Below are 22,319 nucleotides of genomic sequence, written 5' to 3'. Positions count from 1 at the left end.
CTGAGTAGGTATAACCTGTACACTCGTTAATATTCGTAAATTGTTAAACGTGAATAACTATGGCTTCAGACTTGTTGTGCATGACCAAGTCGAGTTCTATTCCGTATTTCTGTCATTATTACGATGCGTTTGTTAATGTGATTGTCGTCGTCCGTCGTCCGCCGTGTACGGGTTGTACGCTATTTGCAAAGAACGCTGCAAAGGCAGCTCACACAACGGCTTTGATTTTCTTAATTTTCATTCGACTATCACATTTTCGCGTTCACGATTTTTGGGGGGTGGACACAAAAATAACAATTTCTAATTTATACTTATTTTAATACAGCCATATGATATTAACAGTTAATAGAATAAAATAAAAATAAAAAAAAAATATATAATTTTAAAAAGTTCAATATTAGGACAAATAATAACATCTCTTATTCATATTTGGTTCATTACAGCCATATTATAATATGAATAGTTAATAAAATAAAATTTGGTACATATATCGTTGCGTTTCACGATACCCAGTCACGAATTGTTTTTGAAGGTTTTGGTTACTTAATGATTCATTATTATGTTACATTATTTAAAGATAACAATTTGGACGCAGTTTACGTATTATGCCCAAATTAATAAGTATCTACTTTGCAGTTTGCAGTAATGTCGGTACAGATAGGTTCTTAATATTGTATGTACGTTGTACACACTACGAATATCATTATGTGTTTGTTGTATGTATATATTATGGCTAATATTTATTTCCCCGTTAGACTTTCAAATATTTTATATATACTTATCTACATAATGATTACAGGGGCGGATCCAAAAATTCATCAAGGGGGGGGGAGGTAATTAAAATATATTCATTAGATACTATTCATATCTCCTTAATAACATACTTATTAATATAAACATTAATTACTTATATTATTTACTTATTATAATATTCACCATTTAGAATTTATTCTTACAAGCTGGTATCAATGACAACATTTTTATACTTTTATAAATTTATAAAATTTAAATATAATAATAGCTCAAGGGGGTATTCACCCTTTTAACCTTCCCTTGGAACCGCCACTGAATGATTATTGTTATAATATTTAGTTCACACGTGGTAAACACACAGACACTTCATAATTATAGAGCGGAACACACCAATATAACTTATATGCGAAGAAATACTCACAGTCAAACAGTGGTGAACTAACCACTAGACTCGTGAGGCAAATTTGTTAAGTTATTTCATTTTTATTCTCAAAAAAGGGAGAGGCGGTAAACACTGAGCGTGCCTTGGGACGACGAGAAGGTTAACCACCACTGCAATCAAATACATTTAAGCTAATGCCAAAAACTTTAAACTATACGGAGATAACAGAACCAACCTCAAAATATTCGACAACTTTCAAGAGCCATTAGGCCTTGGTCGAGACAGCATCAAAACAATTCTTAATTTTTTTAAATTATCAAAATCATATAACCTAATCTGTGTAGTATATACCAACTTAGTGTAATAAAATTGTACTATCACTACTATTGTATATTTGTATATATTTTATTGTTCTACCCCTTTTTCTTTTTTTCTATTCATAATGTAAAACATAGTGTTATAATTCCCCTCAATTTATTTATTTATTTTTAACTTCTAATAACCATTGTTTTTGCTTCAATATAAAAAAGTAATAACAATAATGAAATACTTTTTTTCTCTGAGCGCGTTTAATAGTATTTAAATATTATATAATAATCACTTTGTTAACAGTTGCCGTTATTCACATAAATAATAATTTTTTAATCAGTTCTATTTATGTCAGCATAATGGTATGCTACCAGCGGACAGCGGTTCCTAAACTTACGACCACTTGAGAAATAATTTGTGTTTCGCGGAACCCCCTTTTTTTAAATAATTTAAATTAATAATTTTTAATAATATAAATAGTCCAAATATAATATAAAATAATTTTCTAAATAATCACATGTATCTGGCGGAACCCTTAAGATTTTCCCACGGAACCCTAAGGTACCGCGGAACACACTTTGGGAAACGCTGCTCTACACTAATACAGCCTATACTTGTAAGTTGTAATGTATGTATAAATATACATACAGACATATTTTTTATTTTACCTATGCATGAATTATAATTATATAATCTAAGATAATTATTAGCCATTATATGGGTAAGCATTAATTATTAATATATAAATTATAAACTGTAGCAGTCAGCAGAGTACAGTGAATCAAGATCAATAACTCTACATGGATAGGTGTTATTTATCGATACAAAGACTAAAGATTATTATGCTATAATTAGGATTAGGATTTTGATGCAATTTGCATTGTTTTCCAAAGCTTACTGTAGAATATTCTAATAAATTAGTTTTATGTACCTACTTCTGCTGAATACAAATAAAAACATTTATTTTTTATTTTGACATTAATATGTCTAAAGATAAAAAATTGTGTGTACCTACCTAAAGAAAAAAATGCAATGTTTTTTGGTTTAACTAGCAATGTATTATTTTGCGAGATGAAAACTGAGTGTCGTGTTCCAATATTATAATTTGTACTTTTCCTATAAATAAACCATTACATACCTACAGGCTACAATTACTTTTTGATATAAATAAATAAACCTAAAGATGAGTAATTTATTTTATAGCCTGTCATAAGACTATTGAATATTGATGATCATTGTTGTAAGACCAAGACTAAGACTATAATGGCACTGCTATACCAAAACTAAGAGTTAAAACCGAGCCTACAAGAACAAGATCAAGACCAAGACTGCCAGAGTCTTGGTCTTGGTCTTGAATTGCTCATCACTACATAAGACATATTAATGATACTATATTTTTTCGAAAGGAAAAAACTTAAGTTTTTCATCTCTTCTGTCTCCATTATGAAATTATTTATAGTTTATAGGTAATTTTTTTTTAATATTTTGAAAATTTCTAGATTATTTTTTAATCTTTTAGAACATTTTAGAGTTTTTGAATACAAAAAGTGAATTTGAAATTTTACTTTTAAATTTTTATACACCAACACGATTTTTTTATAAATATAATAAATTATAAAGTAGCTTATCATATTATTAGTATTAATATTATATATTTTTTTTTAATTTTTAAGCTATAATACATTTTAAGTCATTTTTATAACTTTTTTTTGTAAATTTTGTTATTTTCGCATTTTAAGGCAATTTTTCAGGACATTAAAATCACAGTCCAAGTTATAATTTTATAAAAGCTCCTTGTATCTATAATGTAATGTATAATCTAATGTAATATTATTGATCCTTAAATTATTTTTGTAACAAATATTTCAAAAGGTTCTAATTATCCCATATTTTCATGTTGTAAAATATATTATATTTATGGTATAAGTATGATGTACTTTTGTGCATCTATATGCTTTATAATATGATTAATAATCATAGATTATTGTATGAAAACAATTCGGTTCTAAGTTATATATGATGCCTATACATATATGTATGAGTATGAATATCAAATTCTATAGAAATTATGAAATTCGTGTGCATTTAACTGCATAACGCATATAGATATGAAATGGATTTAAAAAAAATTATAATTTATGGTTAGGTATGCTGCCTAGCAATTAGTTTTTTGACCACACAGATATTCTATATTTGGCACAATACGCTACGTCACAGTAATACAGTATTATATCCCCCACTTGGCTTAAAAGAAAATATAGTCTTTTATTACATGTGATGTACATAGTATACAAGTTTATTATTATTATATTATGTATATTATTTTTACACACATTATAATTATTCTACATAATATTATTACAGTCATTCGCCACGGTGACTATATTTTCTCTTTATATCACACAACCATGATTCATATACCTATGTATGATAATAAGTTAAATTTTTCAGTTGAATAGGTACTAAATAATTTTACTTACAATTTTACAATATTAAATAACTTGTGATGTAGTTATAATTTAAAATAACTAAATAAAGAAAATTTAAGAAATATCAATATGAGGTGAAATTATCAAAATAGTTTTGTAAATTAAAAAAAAATTACATTTTATACGATTTACTTGTACTACTTGTAGAGTCGTATAACTTATCTAGTTCATCTTGGCACTCGATAATCGTTTAAAAACAGTGGTCCGAAAACTATATTTTGTTCGATATAATAACATTATAGTTTCCGGATCACAGTTCTTTTTATAATCGTAACGATTGCCGAGTGCCAAAATGAACTGAACGAGGTTATACATATACATACTTATTATAAATTATAATGACGTACCTATACGTAAACAATAAAATAAAATATAACCTTTTAAAGGTATATATTGTATCATATATGGTAATTATTAATTATTAATTCATTAAATACTAAATATATTAGACCAGGCGCCCACCGACCACCAAAGTATTATGGCATGTGCTGTAATAGAATTCATCTAACCTAGCATTCTATACTTTATGAAAACAAAATAAACGTATTATACTACTGCACTGATAAGGCAATTATTTGCGTGTCACTTTAATGTTATTTAAATGCAGCATGTTTTTTCTTTTCGTTACGTCGTTTACATTACGAATAATGCGCAAGTGTCTTGTGCCTGCAGTATAATCATGCATTTTATGTGACAATGCAGTATCATTTCATTTATTCATTTTGTAAGATAAATCACTGTATTTAAAATTATTACAATATTATCATAATAAACAATTTATAAAATATTGTTATATATAAGTATTAAATTTATGTACGAACCTATTACTATATTAATGACGTGCTCAATTATTTAAAAGAGCTAGATGCAGTCCAATGCAGGGATATCATTTTTTAACTGCGTTTACAATTTTCGTTTTAACGAAAAAAAATTGTATTCTCGCATTTACCTGTAGGCGGCTATAATTGTAATAATTACTTTAAATACTGAAATATCTTAGTATCATTTTTTATGTATATAATAATCTTCTATAAACCAATAGTATTGAACAAAAATGTCCACACCATTATGTATGAACAAAAGACGATTTCTACTTTTAGAAAATTTTAGATTGAATTATCATATATTATTATTCTATACCTAGCTAAATAAATCGAAATAATACTTTATTATATAAATCGTGTATAACGGGAATTTGTGTGTTGTATATTTTTTATAATATCCTCACGTATAAATCTCTCCGTGCACATGGGACAGTAAATATACTTGCATTACGCCTTATGGTCTTATCATATATCTTATTTTTATCCATCAACTTAACTTCTATGAAATATTAAAAATCACAGTAAAAAAACTAAAAAATGAATTTTAATTCTAATACAGTTATTTCTGTGTTTATAACAAGTCAATACACAAACCAAAAAGCCAATGGAGTATTGGACATCCTCTATCCCCCGTCACCACATTCCTGTACTATTTGTCTATTTGTTATAATTGTACGTATACAATAACACATAAATACTTATTTTTTACAAGTATGAGGTAACTTCATTTTTGAACTTAATAACAGTTAGGTCGGAGATAATGGTTTATTAAAAAAAATTGTATACGTTTTGCATGTGATTTATTTTAATAGTCACGCCACATTTTTTATAATGAATTATTCATTAATATTATAAAAAAATTACATCCTCATGGTGTGCTCGATAAATTATACATGTTTTACTTTTGTTCGGAGTTAATTGGACCCCTTGTATTATTTGTCACTCTCGGTATTATTGAAATTTTTTTTATACCTACCATTTTCAATTAATTTTTTCAATACGTATATAATTCAAGGTGATTGGTATGAAATGTAATGTAGTATAATAAAATAAACTTAAAAAGTAACCTAATTAAAAAAAAAAATTATATGAGTAAGTACAAAACAATCATATTGATAGAATGGATAGTTTTAAATATTAACATAAGGCTTCCGAATGATTTTTAATGAATAAATCCTTAATTTACAGCAAACAAATTAAAGATTCTCAGTTCAATTTTAATGTGTTTTATGTATTATACTAAATAAACATTAACTTGATTACTAAAGGTCTAAAACGGTAAAACCTAATTGGTATTTTATGTTTATTGTTTTGTGTTGGTAATTTGGTCTCGTTCTATTGTTTAGTATTCAAATATACCGCCTACTAATTATTTAAATACTTATATTTTTTTTTTTAATATATATGATATAGTATTTTAAAATATCAATGAAAATTACTTACATTTATACATATTATCATATTTTATTTTTAAATATCCACTTGAATATATTATAAAAGAATTTCTCATTAGATTTGTTTTTATAAATTGAAATATCTAAATTCTATAAACGGAAATAAAATCAGTATAGCAATAACTTGTTAAGTAAATATTGATAATTAGAAATCAAGTTAGCTAAATATTAAGTAACCTATCGCTATTAATATTATAAATTGTTCCCTACATAGGTACCTAATGACTATTGAAGAAGTAGAAACCCTGGCAGACAATAGATTTTAAGCAAAATATTATCTAAAAAAAATATAATTACTTATATGATTATTTACTATATAATAGCGAGTCGATAGCTTCGACGAGTAAACGTATTTAAGGTGGTGCAATTGAATTTTGAAAAAAATGTTAGGTGAATGGATATTTTTTATCCGTTCAATAATTATTATGTACAGTTTAAAATATAAGCAGAATATCTAATGTTTTGTAACATTTTGATATTTGATATACCAAATAATTTTTAAGTTACCATCATATTGTTTTATACCGATATATAATCAACAAATATTTCTACTTTTTCATTTCTTGGTTGAATATTTGTAAAACAGTCACTCACATCGTTCGAATTCAAAAATGGTAAACCAAAAAAGTATTTTAAATATTTACCGATTTTTGCATTTTTTTTTATACTCACTACTTAAGCCAATTGTCTGTATTTCACGCCACCAGCTAAGTGAAATCAGCATCCTTTTAAACTAATAGAAGGCCAAACTTTTAGTAGAGCTAAATGAATTGCCTTTTCAAAATCAGCAAAAACTGTTTTTGGTAAAAATGTTATATTGAGTTTGCTATATTCAGATATAATGTGCATAAACGCTTTTTCATATGTTTTAATTTCTTTAGTGGGAAGTATAAAAAATAAAAGTGGTAAATAATTACTATTTTGTACACCATGAACTGTAAAAATTTGGGTAAATAATTTCGGAAAACTTTTAAAAGTTCCATTTACAAAAATTGTATCAACTTTACTCAAAAATTTTAAGTTAGTTTCAGTAGAAAATAATAAAATGTTTGATGTGTTATCATTTACAAATAAAAAATTTTCATTACGATTCGTAATTAATAAATGAGTAATGACTCATATTATCTAGAGAGATATTTAATTCATTAAAGTTCACAGGTAACTTTGGCATAATAGATGATCGAGCATGGGGAATATTTTTTCTTATTAATGTTAAATCGTATGTTGTCAAAGTGTCTACGTCTTGTGTAAGGTGGCTATGAATAATCTTACTCGGCTTTTCATTAATATCATCAACAGCTTTACGTTTCACTTGATTACTTACAGTCTGTCTGTTTAATGTTTCATCACTATCTTTTTCGTGGTTTTCTTGATTTAAAACTTTTTAATAATTACGTTATTATTTAAATAAATATATGCTGTACAAGTTTTTTTTAGCACTGCAATATCGATCAATGTTATTTTTTAAATTTTTATAGAAACGACATTTATAAGTTAAAACCATTGATTACAAATAAAGTGCGATTTTTTTCACTCAACATTTCGCTCAAAATTTCATTCGACATTATAAATAAATAACACAGAAAAATTATTATATTGGAACGTTCTTAGCAGTAGTAAAGCGACGACTAAGGTGTACTTATTAGTATCTACATTATAGTAATCGGTCAAAAAGTCCGGGGACCAAAAGACCGTGGACAAAAAGTCCGTTTTAAAAAAAGTTGGACAAAAAGTCCGGATTCAGTTTTTATAGTCAGATAAAAAGTCCAAAAATTAATATTTATTTTAAATATTTAAAAACTTTAAAATGTTTGTAGACATTAAATATTATATACATTATATTATTATATTTTATTATATTTTTTTTCGATTTTCTTATTTTCATCTATAATTATATAATTTATTATCAATTTTAATTTTAATAGGTACATATATTTAAAAATATTAATATAGGTACAATCACAGAATATCTTAGGAACAACAATATCAACATTTATTTGTAACTATAAATACATTTCAACAAACAATGAATTTTTTTTTATTTATAAATAAGTCAATTAAACTAAAACTAAAAAAAAAAGTAGTATATACCTATAATAAAAAAAATTTAAATTTGTCATTACTATAGATACCTAACTATAGTGGATTTCTGTTATATTTTTGTTAGTTATACAAAAATATAATAATATAATATATGTACAAACATTTTTAAATTTTTAAATATTTAAAATAAATATTAATTTTTGGACTTTTTGTCCGACCCCAAAAATGTGCTCGGACCTTTTGTCTGACTATAAAAACTGAATCCGGACTTTTTGTCCAACTTTTTTTAAAACGAACTTTTAGTCTATAGACTTTTCGTCCGGAATTCTTACATTATACTGTGATTATATTTTATCAGTCAAGATTAAATAATATAGAATTAAAAAACCCTACCCACAACTCGTCTGTACCCAAAATAAACTCGGACCGCAATTAGGATTAGACCTTTTTTTTTAGTGATCTTCGGAACGAAACTAGTATGCAGCCATGTATGCATTGTATAATTATCAAAATATTATATATTAATATTAAATGTTATAACCAGTGTCGGATTTAAGGGGGGGGGTCCAAAGGGCCTCCTCCCCACTGGCATAAGTTAAATACACATTTAAAATTATTGTCTATTTGTATGTATTTGTTAATTACTGAAAAAATGTAAGATTTTTGTTTTGGACTATGCTCGCCCTATCAAAAAAAAAATTAAATCCTGGATCTGCCACTGGTTATAACTTATAAGAAATAGGTATAAGTGATCTTTAATTTATTCGTATTTATTTGCCAATGGTCTGCCAACTTCAATGTTGGGAAAGGTCTACGACCTTATTTTAATTTACTAAATATTATACAGATCAACGGTATATAATTATATGAGTCGACATACGGTTATAGTTGGTGTTAGCTGTTAGTTACCTACTTATATACATACATATTAATATATTATATTATTTTATAATATTTCTGTTTACGGGTTAGTGGTTACATTTTTTTGCTTAACATTATTTGAAAACTAACCTTAAGTATGAATGTATAATATGGTGTGTTTATTTAAGTAGTAACTCGAAATATTCAGTTATAACACCTTGATTTAAATAAGAATTTTTAAGGAAGATAGAGAATACTAAAATACATATTCTGGGTCAATGTTTCCTACACTATATACAGTGTATACATGAGAAATGAAACTTATGGATAGGTATATTTTGTTTAAATTACAACATATTTTATTTTCACAAAATTCAAACAGTTCTATTTTTTAAACAGTTTTGGGAATTTTAAAATATATGATAATAATAATATATAATATAATATGTGCTGCTATTTAAACAAAATATACAGGTCTTATCGCGCATGCTGACGCCGGAAGTGTTAAAATCTTGAATATTGGTCATATTATATGTTTTTAGTGTTTTATATCTCATTCGAAAATTCCCAATTTAATCTAAGGTCATCCGGCTGTGATATTTTTATGTTACTATATTTTAAGTGAAACATAAAACATTCATTGCGATATTGCGCATCATATTATGGTTACCTCTGAGGTAATTTAGATAGTTTGAATATTTTTAAACCCGAAAACTGACGAGAAAGAAATTGCATGTGTCAAATAGATAAAAATAATTACATTTGATTTTCAATAACACCTGAGTATAATATATCCTTATATATAACCCTATGTATATTACATCTCCCTTCGATATCTGTACAAAAAAAATGTATTCCGATGTATATAAATTATAATTCATAGTATCTATAAAGCTATACATAATTATTACTATTTTCAATCACCATACAAATTTTTATTATATAATTTTCAAATCGCTTAATGTTTAGTAAATAAAATAATATATACCTGCTTGACTGCTTATATCTATATTTAGTATTTATATTTGCGCACATTTGTTACGTAAACAACACAAGAACGTATTAAAACTATACGACCATTATTCTTTAACTACGATTTAAAAATTGCTGTCTTGAGTGGTGGACACATACACAACATTTTGTTTTCGTTCTCATAATACATTATACACGTGTAATGCAATATATAAGCTATAGTTATAACTTACCAATTCCGGAGAAATCGTATTTTAATTTTAAACAGTATCTATAGCTATGTTAGCCTAAGTACTAGCGACAGTTGTTTTTCACCGATCACTTACGTAAAAGTTGTTTTTGTAATGTTGTGTTGACAATTTTGTTTTCTGGTATAAAAATCATTTTATTGTAATTATAATTTATACATAATAATACATTTAAATATTTATATTATGGTAATATGGTTGTACACATAATACATAAATATACGTAATTCAAATCAGTGGCGCTCAAACTATATTTTTGTAGTATAGGAAACTGTATAACAATTTTTGAAATTTAAATCTTCTATACCTACTTGTATCGAAGAATAACCCAACTCAGACATCGGTGATCAATCGTAATTAACTGTAATTACGGTATCGACTTACACTATGCAGTCTTACTAACGCATTGTATACCAACATTTATTGTCAATTTCAGTTGTTTTTTAAGATGTTTAAATTTTATGCAAATTATATTATAATATATATGTAAAATATTGAAATTTAATAATACAGTCGATAGGCTTCTATCCACGACGCGAAACTTCCATGAGCCCATTGACCATGGTCCATGAGTCATGACCAATGACCATTGATCATTTTCGTTTACCAGCAATTTTAGATCATGAATACTTAACAAAAATTGAATTATCATACATATTAGTATATTACTATTACCAATGTATCGTGGTTAATTTCAGACGATTATAGTTGTTAACTGTTGTACATAAATAATATACCTACGTGTAAATTATTAAACGGCATTTCCTTAAATTGTAAGTAATACGAATGATATGATATGTAGGTTAGATTAGATGAAAAAATAAATGTATTCGGCGCGTTCAATGCACATTTTCTTTGGCTTAATCTAGTCTACTGCATCACACACGTCTATTATTAAGTGGAGTAGATCAATGCATGTTGATATGCAGGTTTAGCCACTGGCCAGGTAGATAGGTAGTTAGTAGGTACTGTAATTACCATAAAGCAATTATTATAAACTTTCTAACATAAATTACAATGTAAATGTTATTGTAATTTATAAAATGCCAAAATGGGCATGTATAGTGTATACCATAATACATTTATCAATTAATACATTTTGTTGGATAATTATACTCATATTATGCAGAAACTGCAAAGCGAAATATTTCTCTATAGTTTTTAGGATAATATATATACTATATATGTACCAATATACTATAGTACCTACTACCTATATTATTGATTTACAAGATAGAACATATTAAGATGAACTCCATGTAAAAACAATTTTTCATAATATTTATTGAGTAATAACTTTAAAATTCACCGGAGGGAGGGGGTCATGTTTGTAAGATAAGTATACACTTTAAATTAAAATTTAAAATGTAATGTTATAATAAATTTTAATACTTAGACTCTCTTTGAGCTATTTATACAGTAAATTTGACACTTTTTTCAAATTTGTATGTAGTTTAAAATATTATGATAGGGTAAAAACGTTTGAAAAATCAACACACGGTTTGCAAAAAGCTGTTCATTTCTTAGTTAAAAAATATTCAAAATTTATGATTAAAATATTTTTTAGAATCTTTTAAAATAAGAATTTTAACAAGATCTCGAAAATTACAAATTATTTTGTAGTTAGAAATTTGTACATATTTTCTGCTTAGACCTAAAATTTGAAAATTAAATTTAAAATTTTTTTAAAAGTTTAGCAACATTAAAAAAAAATTCTATCTAAAAGTCGAATTCATTTTTTATGACAATTAATAACTTTTCTCTTTAAACAACTTTTGTTTTCTTTTGGTCACTATTCCTAAAACGAATAACCGTAAAATCTTGAAAATTTTACCAAACATTTATAAGTATTATAATTTTCTTTCTAAAAGTGATATCATTTTAAAAATAACTCTTTTTGATGAACTATTTATAGGTATGAACATTTTTTTTAGTATATTTCATTTATAAATATTGATAAAGAATTATTCGCTGCATCAATATTGTTGAAAATTTAATACAAGATCCCATATAAACTGTTATTATGCCTGTATAAAAAATACAGCTACAATTTTTTTTATAATATGCATCTGAAATTCATTTTTACAAAATTCGTCAAAATCATGAAAATTTACACATTACAAATATTTAATAGTAAAAAATGTATAAAATTCTCAAGTTTTATAACTGAGGTATGAAAAATTAATACAACGTTTCTTATAAAAGTGGTGTAAATTTTTTTTGTGTATTTACGTTCAAATTTTATTTTAATTTCTTTTAATAACAACTTATGAGGAACCTTGTATTCAATTTCAATGATTTTAACAAAACAAAACATTTTTTATCGATAATAAGAAAAAAACAAAAAAGCTAGCAGTTAATGGCGAATTCTCCAGGAATGCTCACCTTAAGAATAAAAACGTTATTAATCAAAATACAAAAATTATTTTGTAACCAATAATATATAACGTATTTAAAAAAAAACATAATATTATTAATTTCTGGATCTGCCATTGATCACCGACAGATTAAAAGAGGAACTTGATCAAGTTGATTTTGTTGCACATATTTTGGATGAAACATCTTATATAATAAACAAATCTCAGTTTTTTACTGTTATACGCTTCGTAGATAAAAATGGCGATGCTCAAAAGATATTTCTTCATTTTACTGATGTAAGCAATGATCGATCTGCCATAGCATTATTTGAACATATCAAAATAATTTTAAATAATTTTAATATCTGTAAAAAACTTATAGCCCAAACGTACGATGGAGCTGCTGTTATGTCTAGGCAAAATAATGGTTTAAATGATAAAGTTAAAGTTAAAGAATTATATCCTTATGCATTTTTTGTTCATTATTATAGCCATATGTTAAATTTAACTCTTCAACAGTCAGCTTAAATTATTAAAAAGTGCAGTATTTTTTTCCAAACAATGTCTAGACAATATTTTCATTCGCTGATGTTCTTTTTGATATACTTCAAAATAAAGCTATGGATATAGCAAATTGTATAAAAAATATTTAATGAACTTAAGAGGACGTCTCATCCGCATGTGTTGTCTCTGTCTTACACACGTACGACATAGTAAATTTTCGTTCACCAGTTTCAATAGTATGCTTTTAGTTTTAATATTAAAGTGAATTTACCTATTATCAAACTTTTAGGTAAGAACATTATCAGTGTTCTTTCGTTAGCTTTTTACTACATTTTAATTTTTAAGTGAATTATGATCATTATCAAATATTTAATAATTTCATACTCATAACTCACCTAAAAATTAAAATATCGTAAAAAGTCAACGAGAGAACACAGATAATGTTCTTACCTAAAAGATTAATAATAGGTAAATTCACTTTAATATTAAAACTAAAAGCATATAGACGTTTATTTAGTAAAATATTAGATAATATTTTGAATCAAATTAAGAGTAGATTTGAATCTATTAGAAAATTAGAGTTTTTTTCATTATTTAATTATTCTGAGTTGTATGAAAAATATAATAAAGTATTTCCTGATAATGAACTTAAGTGTTTAAAGAAATAGTATGGAAGATTCTTTGATATTCTCCAGTTAAAAAATGAGTTGCATGCTTTGTACAGTTCGGTAGATTTAAAAAATAAAGCAATTTTCGAAATAATCAAATTCATGAATTTAAATAAACTTAGGACTAAAAGAAGTATATAAACTAGCTAAATGAATTGCAACTATTCCAAGTACAATAGCATCAGTGGAAAGAAAATTCTCTATACTTGGAAGAATAAAAACATATTGTAGGTCTACTCAAGATCAAGATAGACTATCTTCTCTATCAATATTATTGATTAAAAAAATAAACTATTAGAAGATTTAAAAATGAGCCCTGAATTTTACGATAATGTAATGGATAAATTTGTTGAAAAATAAAGAAGAATTAATTTTATGTATAAATAAAAAATATGTGAAGGTACCTTATTTTAGTTAAAAGATTTAGTAAAGACTAAGTCTTATTTATAAACGAATACAAATTTGTGTAATGTGTATATTAACTGTATTATTTATTAATTATAAATTAAATATAGCATCTTTAATAGCCAATAGCCAATAGGTACATTATGATAAATGAGCATGCCCATACATCAGTCAGCATTCGCCACTGCCTATTACATAGCAACTTAAAAATAATCAAAATATTTTTAAAATTATACCATGTATAGAAAATGATAAATTAATAATAAATATTGAATATACATTTCATGAAAATTTCAAGTAACTGTCTACAGTCCACAGTTTTTTATTTTCAAATTATACTAAAAAAATAAAATTTATATTATCGAAAACAGGATTTGTCTAAAAAACCTCATTTTTAACTCAGGTAATTTTTGGGTCATTCGTTCAAATTAATTACGCAATGATGAGTAAGTCATCTTCTTTACAGAGCAATTCAGCAATACAATGTTTTTTTTTATATATACACGCAAACAAGCCTAGATATACACTATCATGTATATATTATAAGTAAGAACTATTTGTTATGCAAATTGCAAAATGCAGCGTTTCTTACTCTCTTATTAAATAATTTACATTTCGTATTAAGAAATCGAATAATTATTTTACCAAATATATTTTTAGTAAAAAAATAATCTCATGTTGTGTAATTAAGTCACTTTGTTGTAATTATAATCCAAAAAAAATCTTGATAGCTTAATCACAATATAGAATTATTAATATAATAACTTTTTTTTCTTATTATTATTTTATAATTTTGTTGAACGATTTTATAGCTGTATAATATTATAAGTGTTGTGTCAGCAATGCCGATACAAAATCAAATAATAATAGTATTTAGAATGCAGTTTATAAATAGCGGTTTGCTGTTAAAGGATTGGAATGATGTCAACTGTGGTCTGTGACAGTATATTTAACGATTTGAACCGACTCACAAAGCACAACGACAAATTATTTAAAAAAAAATAATTTATCTGCGATACCTACATGGCTACATAACATGTACCTACACAATTTATAATTTGAACTACCTATATTACATTTTAAGACTACTAAATATCAACTAAAAAATAAAACAAACATTTCGCTTAGGTATATACTTATGATAAAATTAATTGAGTTAGGTAATTACAAAAATGTATTAGTACATAGATAAAGGTGGGTACACATATTGTGATATAAATATAGATGTATTAATTTTATTTGTAGGCTATAAAAACCTATGTTGTTATGTAAAAATATAAGTTTTGATAAAAACTTTAAACAAACATGTTTTACCTATCAGCTGTTTTAGGATTATGTATAGATTCTAGATGTTGACTGATTGATCTTTTATATAAATGACAAATGTAATGAATAGACCATAGTAATAAGTTATTATAATTCATTAAGGTAGGTGCATCTGTAAATGTTTCCATAGGTATTTTAGTATTTAACTATAGATAATAAGCAAAATAAATAGATGCAAAGATTTTTAGATAAAATTGATTAATTTATACAAAATACAAACATTTCCTAATAAGAACTAATAGTAAACAGAGTTCACTTAGAACTGTATATAAATATAAAAGTATTTATAGATAATCACTTTTAACTTTTAAATGTTTTGAATTACTTTTTTAATTATTAATTAATAGTGTCGATTACACTTGATTATAATACAAGACATCAGGCTTGTGGTGATAAAACTCATAACAGTCATAACCCTATATGACTTTTGTAAACATCTTTGTCTCCAGCAATAATCTTTAACTACCCCCTCAGTGACCACTTATAAGTCCTACTTTTTCTAAAGAAAAATTCAAATATTGTAGATATTTTACTAAAATACACAATAATATATTATATTGCATTATTGAAAATATCTTATACTGTAATCTGAGCACTTCTCAACTGTTATATTAAAAGTATCTCAATAAAAATAGAATTATATTCATTCTAAATATATGTATAATAAGAGGACACTACAACCATATTATATTGTCTCAGTCTTATAAACATAAAATAGGTATGCTAAATTTAAGTTCTATAGTTTTAATTTTGTGTTGTAACTGTTGTAAGGTTTAATAATAAAGTAATCTATTATCAAACTTAAAGGTAAGAACATAATCAATGTCTTCTAATGGGGTTTTTGGAATATTTTAAGTAAATCATAAGAATTTTTAAATTGTAATATTATTTTATATGCACATAGCTTACTTAATAATTAAAATATTGTGAAAAATCTAAGTGATAGCACAGATAATGTTCAAACATCTAAGTTTATTGGTTAATTCTTTGTATTACTAGAAGTAATATTATAAATAATAAGATTGGAACTTCTGAATACAAATTTGGTATATAGCCTGTTTGTAAGACAGACAAAACATGTGGGAGTAATATCTTCTTAAGTATCTAAAAACTGAATATCTTTTAATAAATTAATTATATTGACAAATTAGAAAAATTGTACCACCACCCAACATGATATACAATAGATATATCATATTCAAATTGTATAATAAAACAATAAACAGTTATTACAAAATAATGTGTTCAATACTAAAAAATTTAACATAGAAGACATTTTATTCAACTATATAATATTATAATCACATCAGTAATTTCTTATAAAATTATAATGAAATAAAAATTAAATCACTTATACAAATTATTGGATAACAAATTTAATATTGTATAAATTAAATAGATAATTTAATCAAGACAAACAAAGTTCTCTTATTTAAAATAATTATACTGTATTCTAATAAAATACTATTAAGTTGACAGTAATCACATAAGATTGAAGAGTATTTTAATCTGGTTAAAATTGTTGAACTGATAAGAATACATAATTATGTTATCTGAAAAATAAAAACAAAACATAAAATTTTATTTCTTTATAATATATGATACCTATAGTAATTATACTTCTACAGTCAAGTTTTGAATTATAAAGTAAAAAAAAACATCTTTGTAGCAATAATAGTTATAACAATTAATAATAATTTCTATTAGTGATTCTCAATTATTTTAAATAAGGTAAAAAAAATTGTATAGAACTCATAAAATTTAAAGTATCAATTATAATTATAACTTATTAATAATGATATAAGTCCAAACACTTTATGAGGCATAATTCTAACAAGTAGTAATGAACAAATCATATATTTTTGGTTTAAATTTAAAAAATATTTCCAAAAGTTGTTTTATAAATTATTTTAAATAAAATAAAAAATCAGAGTTCAATGCAAGCAGTAGAAAATCTTCTTCCGGACAAAATAAAACCATTATCAAAATCTTACAATTCAATGAAATCTGGCAGAAACTCTTGACAGTTTATTACATAATACATATAATCTAATGCAACTCAAATGTGCAAATATAAAATATATATACTTATATAAATTTAAGTATAGTATATTTTTTTATAAACCTATCATTTTAATAGCAGCCTTCAGTTAAATTATATAATTTAGTAAAAATACAAGTATTGTTCTCTATAAAAGGACTTGGATAGTTGAATAATGTCTAATTTTTCTTTATTTTTATAAAATAAAAAAACAATTAGTTAATACTATACATAATTAAGTTCATAATTATTTTAGCATAATATATGCAACTCAACTGTTTCATGACTGTTAAAAATGTAAATAAAATTAAAAAAAAAAATTGAAGATTATGTATTTATAAACATAAAACATTTGACATATCAAAATAATATCATCTTTTTCAAAATATATATAAGATAAATATATAATTTAATTAATAAATGTAATTTTGTCTTAATAGCTTAATGAACTTTAATTGAAAATACTATAAAATAAGAAATGTAAATAGTAATTTAACCATCCCTACGATACCACTCCCTCGCTCATCACCACCTTCAAAGTTAAAAATAGAAGAACTTTTAATATGAATGAGTAATAGAGATGCCTACACATGTAACACATACATTTATTATGTGTAAAATACTTAAAATGGAACATTTATTTTTGTGCACACCTATAATAATATTATTATCTAAACGATCTTGCATATTACCATTTCCTTAATATTATAGTCATAAGTCTTAAAACTTCAACCTTAAATAAGGTTCATATACATTCATAATTAAAACATTGTTTAAACATTATCTATTTGTTAAATATTACATACATTTTAAACAATTATTCCCCTTCTAGTTATTAAAAATATAGGTTGTTAAAATCTATATACAACAAATTAAAAAAATTATCTAACCAATATAAAGTATTAACTAATATATTCTATGTACAATATATTATAATGATTGAATAATAATATTAAAATAAACGTTATATTATATACATTTTATTTATACCTATATAAGTATTTTGATATGTTGACATATTCAGTATTTTAAATTATGGGGAAAGGAGAGGGTATTTTTTTCTTAGTAAAAAAACTTGAAAATATAATACAAAGTTTCATATAAGTTTTTTGAAGATATATTACATCAAAATCACAAGAATTTTAAAATTCATTTATTTTTTGATTTTAATAACTAAGACTTGAGATTACAATAATAGCTTTCTCTTAAATTGTTGTAAGAACTATTTAAAATTATTGAATAAATACAATTTTTTTAAATCATTTGGAATTTAAATGTTAACAAAATTAGTTATTTTGTTGTAATTTAAAAAACCTAACTATTGATGTATTCTGCCATTATATAATAGTTTTATTTGGATTTATGTTTCACTATACCATTATATTAGTTATTGCTGTTAAAAATAAAATTTTAAAACTTAACTTAATAAAAAATTTGTAATTAAACAAAAATTTACTTACCACATTTTATTGATCTTAATAAGTTTGATGAAATCTCAAATAGGAATTATTTTAACTATAAAATAATTTGAAAAATAAGAAAAAATATTTACATAAAACTAACTAGTTAAAAATTTATTCATTTTAAAAAGTAATATCTTATACTTACTGAACATAAAGAGTTCCAGTTTTGTAATTTGTTTGTTTAAGAGCATCCTTTAATTTTTCTTTCTGGTGTAATAATACACCAGATGAACTTGAAGTATTACTACCATACATACTATTGAGTACATAATTAAATCCTTTTACTGCTTTAGTACTGTTAACTTTAAATCGCTGCATTCCAAATGCTTGAATAGCTTTAGACATTCCATACACATTTGATTCAATCCACACTGATCTCTCTGCCACTGTAGTACTTGGATTTTCTTCATTGACTTTATAAACAACTTTTTCTGTCACACCCTGAAAAATAAATATGATGAACAATATTGACAAATTTTATATTTTTTTATTTAAATAAATAAACAGTGTCTATAAAATCAAATCATGGAATGAATAAAACATAGATCAGTTTACTCATAATTAACTTGGAAATCTATAATTATACTGAATTAACACTTATATTTAATGGTTTTAATTAAAATTTGTAAAAGAAAAATTAATAATATTATTGTTATAAAGTTTTATAAGATAAACTCAAAAAACCTTGAACCAAAAAATGTGTGAACAGAAAAAATGATATTAATTATGTATAAATTATTTTTGGATAAACTATTGGTGTTTAAATGTAATGTTCAAGGTCTTTACAATGAATATTTAAAAACAAATACCTACCATAACACTTGCATATCCAACATTTCTTGTATATGTTACCAATGTCTTTTTTGAAGGATCTAAAATTGATTCTTCAACAATTTTTACAACATTAGTATTTATAAAACGTTCACCCCATTTTGGTAACTTGTTAGTTTTCGTAAATAACCTAATAGAATGTAATTTTTTTTCTTTCACTTCTCTATGTAACACATCCTCGGATAATACATGCTTGCTGAAAACATAATATTTATTATTTAATGTATTAGGTAATAATTAACTTTTATAATAAACTAAAGTGTTACCTTTCTGGGTTAGGATAACGATGCCAAAAACCATGAACAACTTGATCCCATCTGAATGGGAATAAACTTTTATTTTCAAAAAATTTTACCATTATTATAATACGTAAAGAAAATAATACAAATTTATATTTTATAACAAATCAATTTCAAATACTTGATCAGTTATATCACCTATATCCTACATATATTCAACCGCAAAAGTTTCCAGTGCCATTTCAATAATACAATAAATTAGGTATGTACTGTGAACTATATGAATGTGATTATGTAGGCCGTAGGGCAAGTACATTATACACTATCATATTTAATATTATTTACCTTGCACATGAAGATAACGTAGTTTGATAACAAGACAATATATTGATAAGAAAATGATAAAACAATTTAAAATCATGGATAAAATAAAAAATATATTTTATTTATAACACATAAATAGGTAGGTACCTATATATTTTATTCATTTATTTTTAATATAAGATTATCCCATCCACCCTTTTGGAAATTGCTATGTACGCCACTGATGTATTGTTTTAATCATATTTTTTATTCCTTAATAATTATAAATGGTAAATTATTTAACTAATTACCTGGACCTGGTATAGATACTTTTACGGATCTACCTACATTTTTAAATGAAATGATTTTAAAGGTATTTTTCCTGAGTTATATTTAAGATAAATTGCAAATTGTAGTTATATTGAATGTTTAAAATGTTTAAATGCTCATATAAGTAAGTAGTTTTTGAGAAGACAAATATTAACAAATTTAAATTCCCAACTTTTTTAGGTTTCAATTCTAGTTAATTTTTACCTCAGACACAAGTACAGTCTGAAACGTATTTATGGGGCGAGGTGGGCTTGGTCCCCGGACAATAAAATTTGAATTTTTGAGAGCATTTTGATATAATACAGTACCTAAGTTTTTCTTTCCTGGGGCGCAAAATTCCTAAATACGTTTCTGGGTACAGTTGTGATAATTAGTTAAAACTATACTTACCTACCTACAACGGCTATAACTATAGTTTATTCGTGTACAAATATACACATCACACAATATCTAATATTACTTATTTATTTTTAGTTTAATATTTACATATTTCTCTGCTTATTACCTAAAATTTGTAGTCAATTTGACAACTCCGCCAATGTCATATCAAAAATTAAAAAGTATACCCGCAGGTAGTTTGGCGAATAATTTAAATATACTAGTGAAGTTTAACTTGTTGTTATACCATTATAAAGTAGTGACTAGTGAGTATAATCTATATAATAAAATACACGTTTATTTTTTAAGCTACTTAAATAAAAACATTAAATATAGCCTGTATAAATGACCAAAAACAGTTGGACCTCTAAACTTTAGAGGCTATTAAAGGATACTTGAATTTAGTCCCAGAAATTTTATCCGTTATTTAAACTTGTTCGCTGCTTGGAAGGTATAATTTGTAGTTTGTTCTCAAAAATACTTCTTTACTAGAAGTCAGTGGTGGATCCATCCAAGACTTAATTTGGGGGGGGCATATAGTCCAAAACTCAAATCTTAAATTTTTCAGTAATTAACAATTACATACAAATAGAAAATAATTTTAAATGTGTATTTAACTTATGCCAATGTGGGGGGCAAGACCCACATTAAATCCGCCACTGCTGGAAGTGTCCGTGTACCAGTTAGGGTTATAGCTAAAGTAGTATTTATGCATAAGAATTTCTTAATATGGTTAGAGGAGGTTTGATTGTTTTAGGAACTGGGCTAAATTATTATTATTTCTCAGATACCTACAGAAAAAAAGAACTGATAAATATATTTTTATATGCATATTTTACTCAGAATTTACCTATAATTTCTTTAAAATATAATACTATACCTATAGGGTCAATGTCGCATTTGGACAAATTTGATATGTATTATTTAACAAATTCCATCAATATTTAATTAGGTACCTATGTTAATTATGTTAAAACGGTCAATGTCTCCGGTGCAGTATGACCCAATATAATAATCAATAGTACCTACTACCTACATACATTGGTAATTTTGAAACCAATCAATACATTTTATAAACAGTGGTGTTCCCATTAATTTTTTTGAGAGTATACTATACATCAAATACGCATGTATTATGG

At 24.8% G+C, this 22,319-nt stretch overlaps 1 protein-coding gene across 1 annotated transcript; it reads right to left on the bottom strand.

The window, feature by feature from the left end:
• Positions 1–17,009: 17,009 nt before the first annotated feature.
• LOC113554060 (PRELI domain-containing protein 1, mitochondrial) lies at positions 17,010–20,467 on the bottom strand. Its single transcript, XM_026957734.1, has 5 exons — positions 20,197–20,467; positions 19,913–20,126; positions 19,245–19,540; positions 19,097–19,151; positions 17,010–17,148 (listed from the first exon to the last, which is right to left on the bottom strand). The coding sequence occupies exons 1-4, from the start codon at positions 20,286–20,288 to the stop codon at positions 19,148–19,150; spliced, it is 606 nt and encodes a 201-aa protein (XP_026813535.1). The 5' UTR covers positions 20,289–20,467; the 3' UTR covers positions 17,010–17,148; positions 19,097–19,147.
• Between the last annotated feature and the right edge of the window lie 1,852 nt (positions 20,468–22,319).

The sequence above is a fragment of the Rhopalosiphum maidis genome, chromosome 2, assembly GCF_003676215.2.
Source record: "Rhopalosiphum maidis isolate BTI-1 chromosome 2, ASM367621v3, whole genome shotgun sequence".
Lineage (NCBI taxonomy): Eukaryota > Metazoa > Arthropoda > Insecta > Hemiptera > Aphididae > Rhopalosiphum > Rhopalosiphum maidis.
This window is presented reverse-complemented; position numbering and strand designations above follow the sequence as displayed.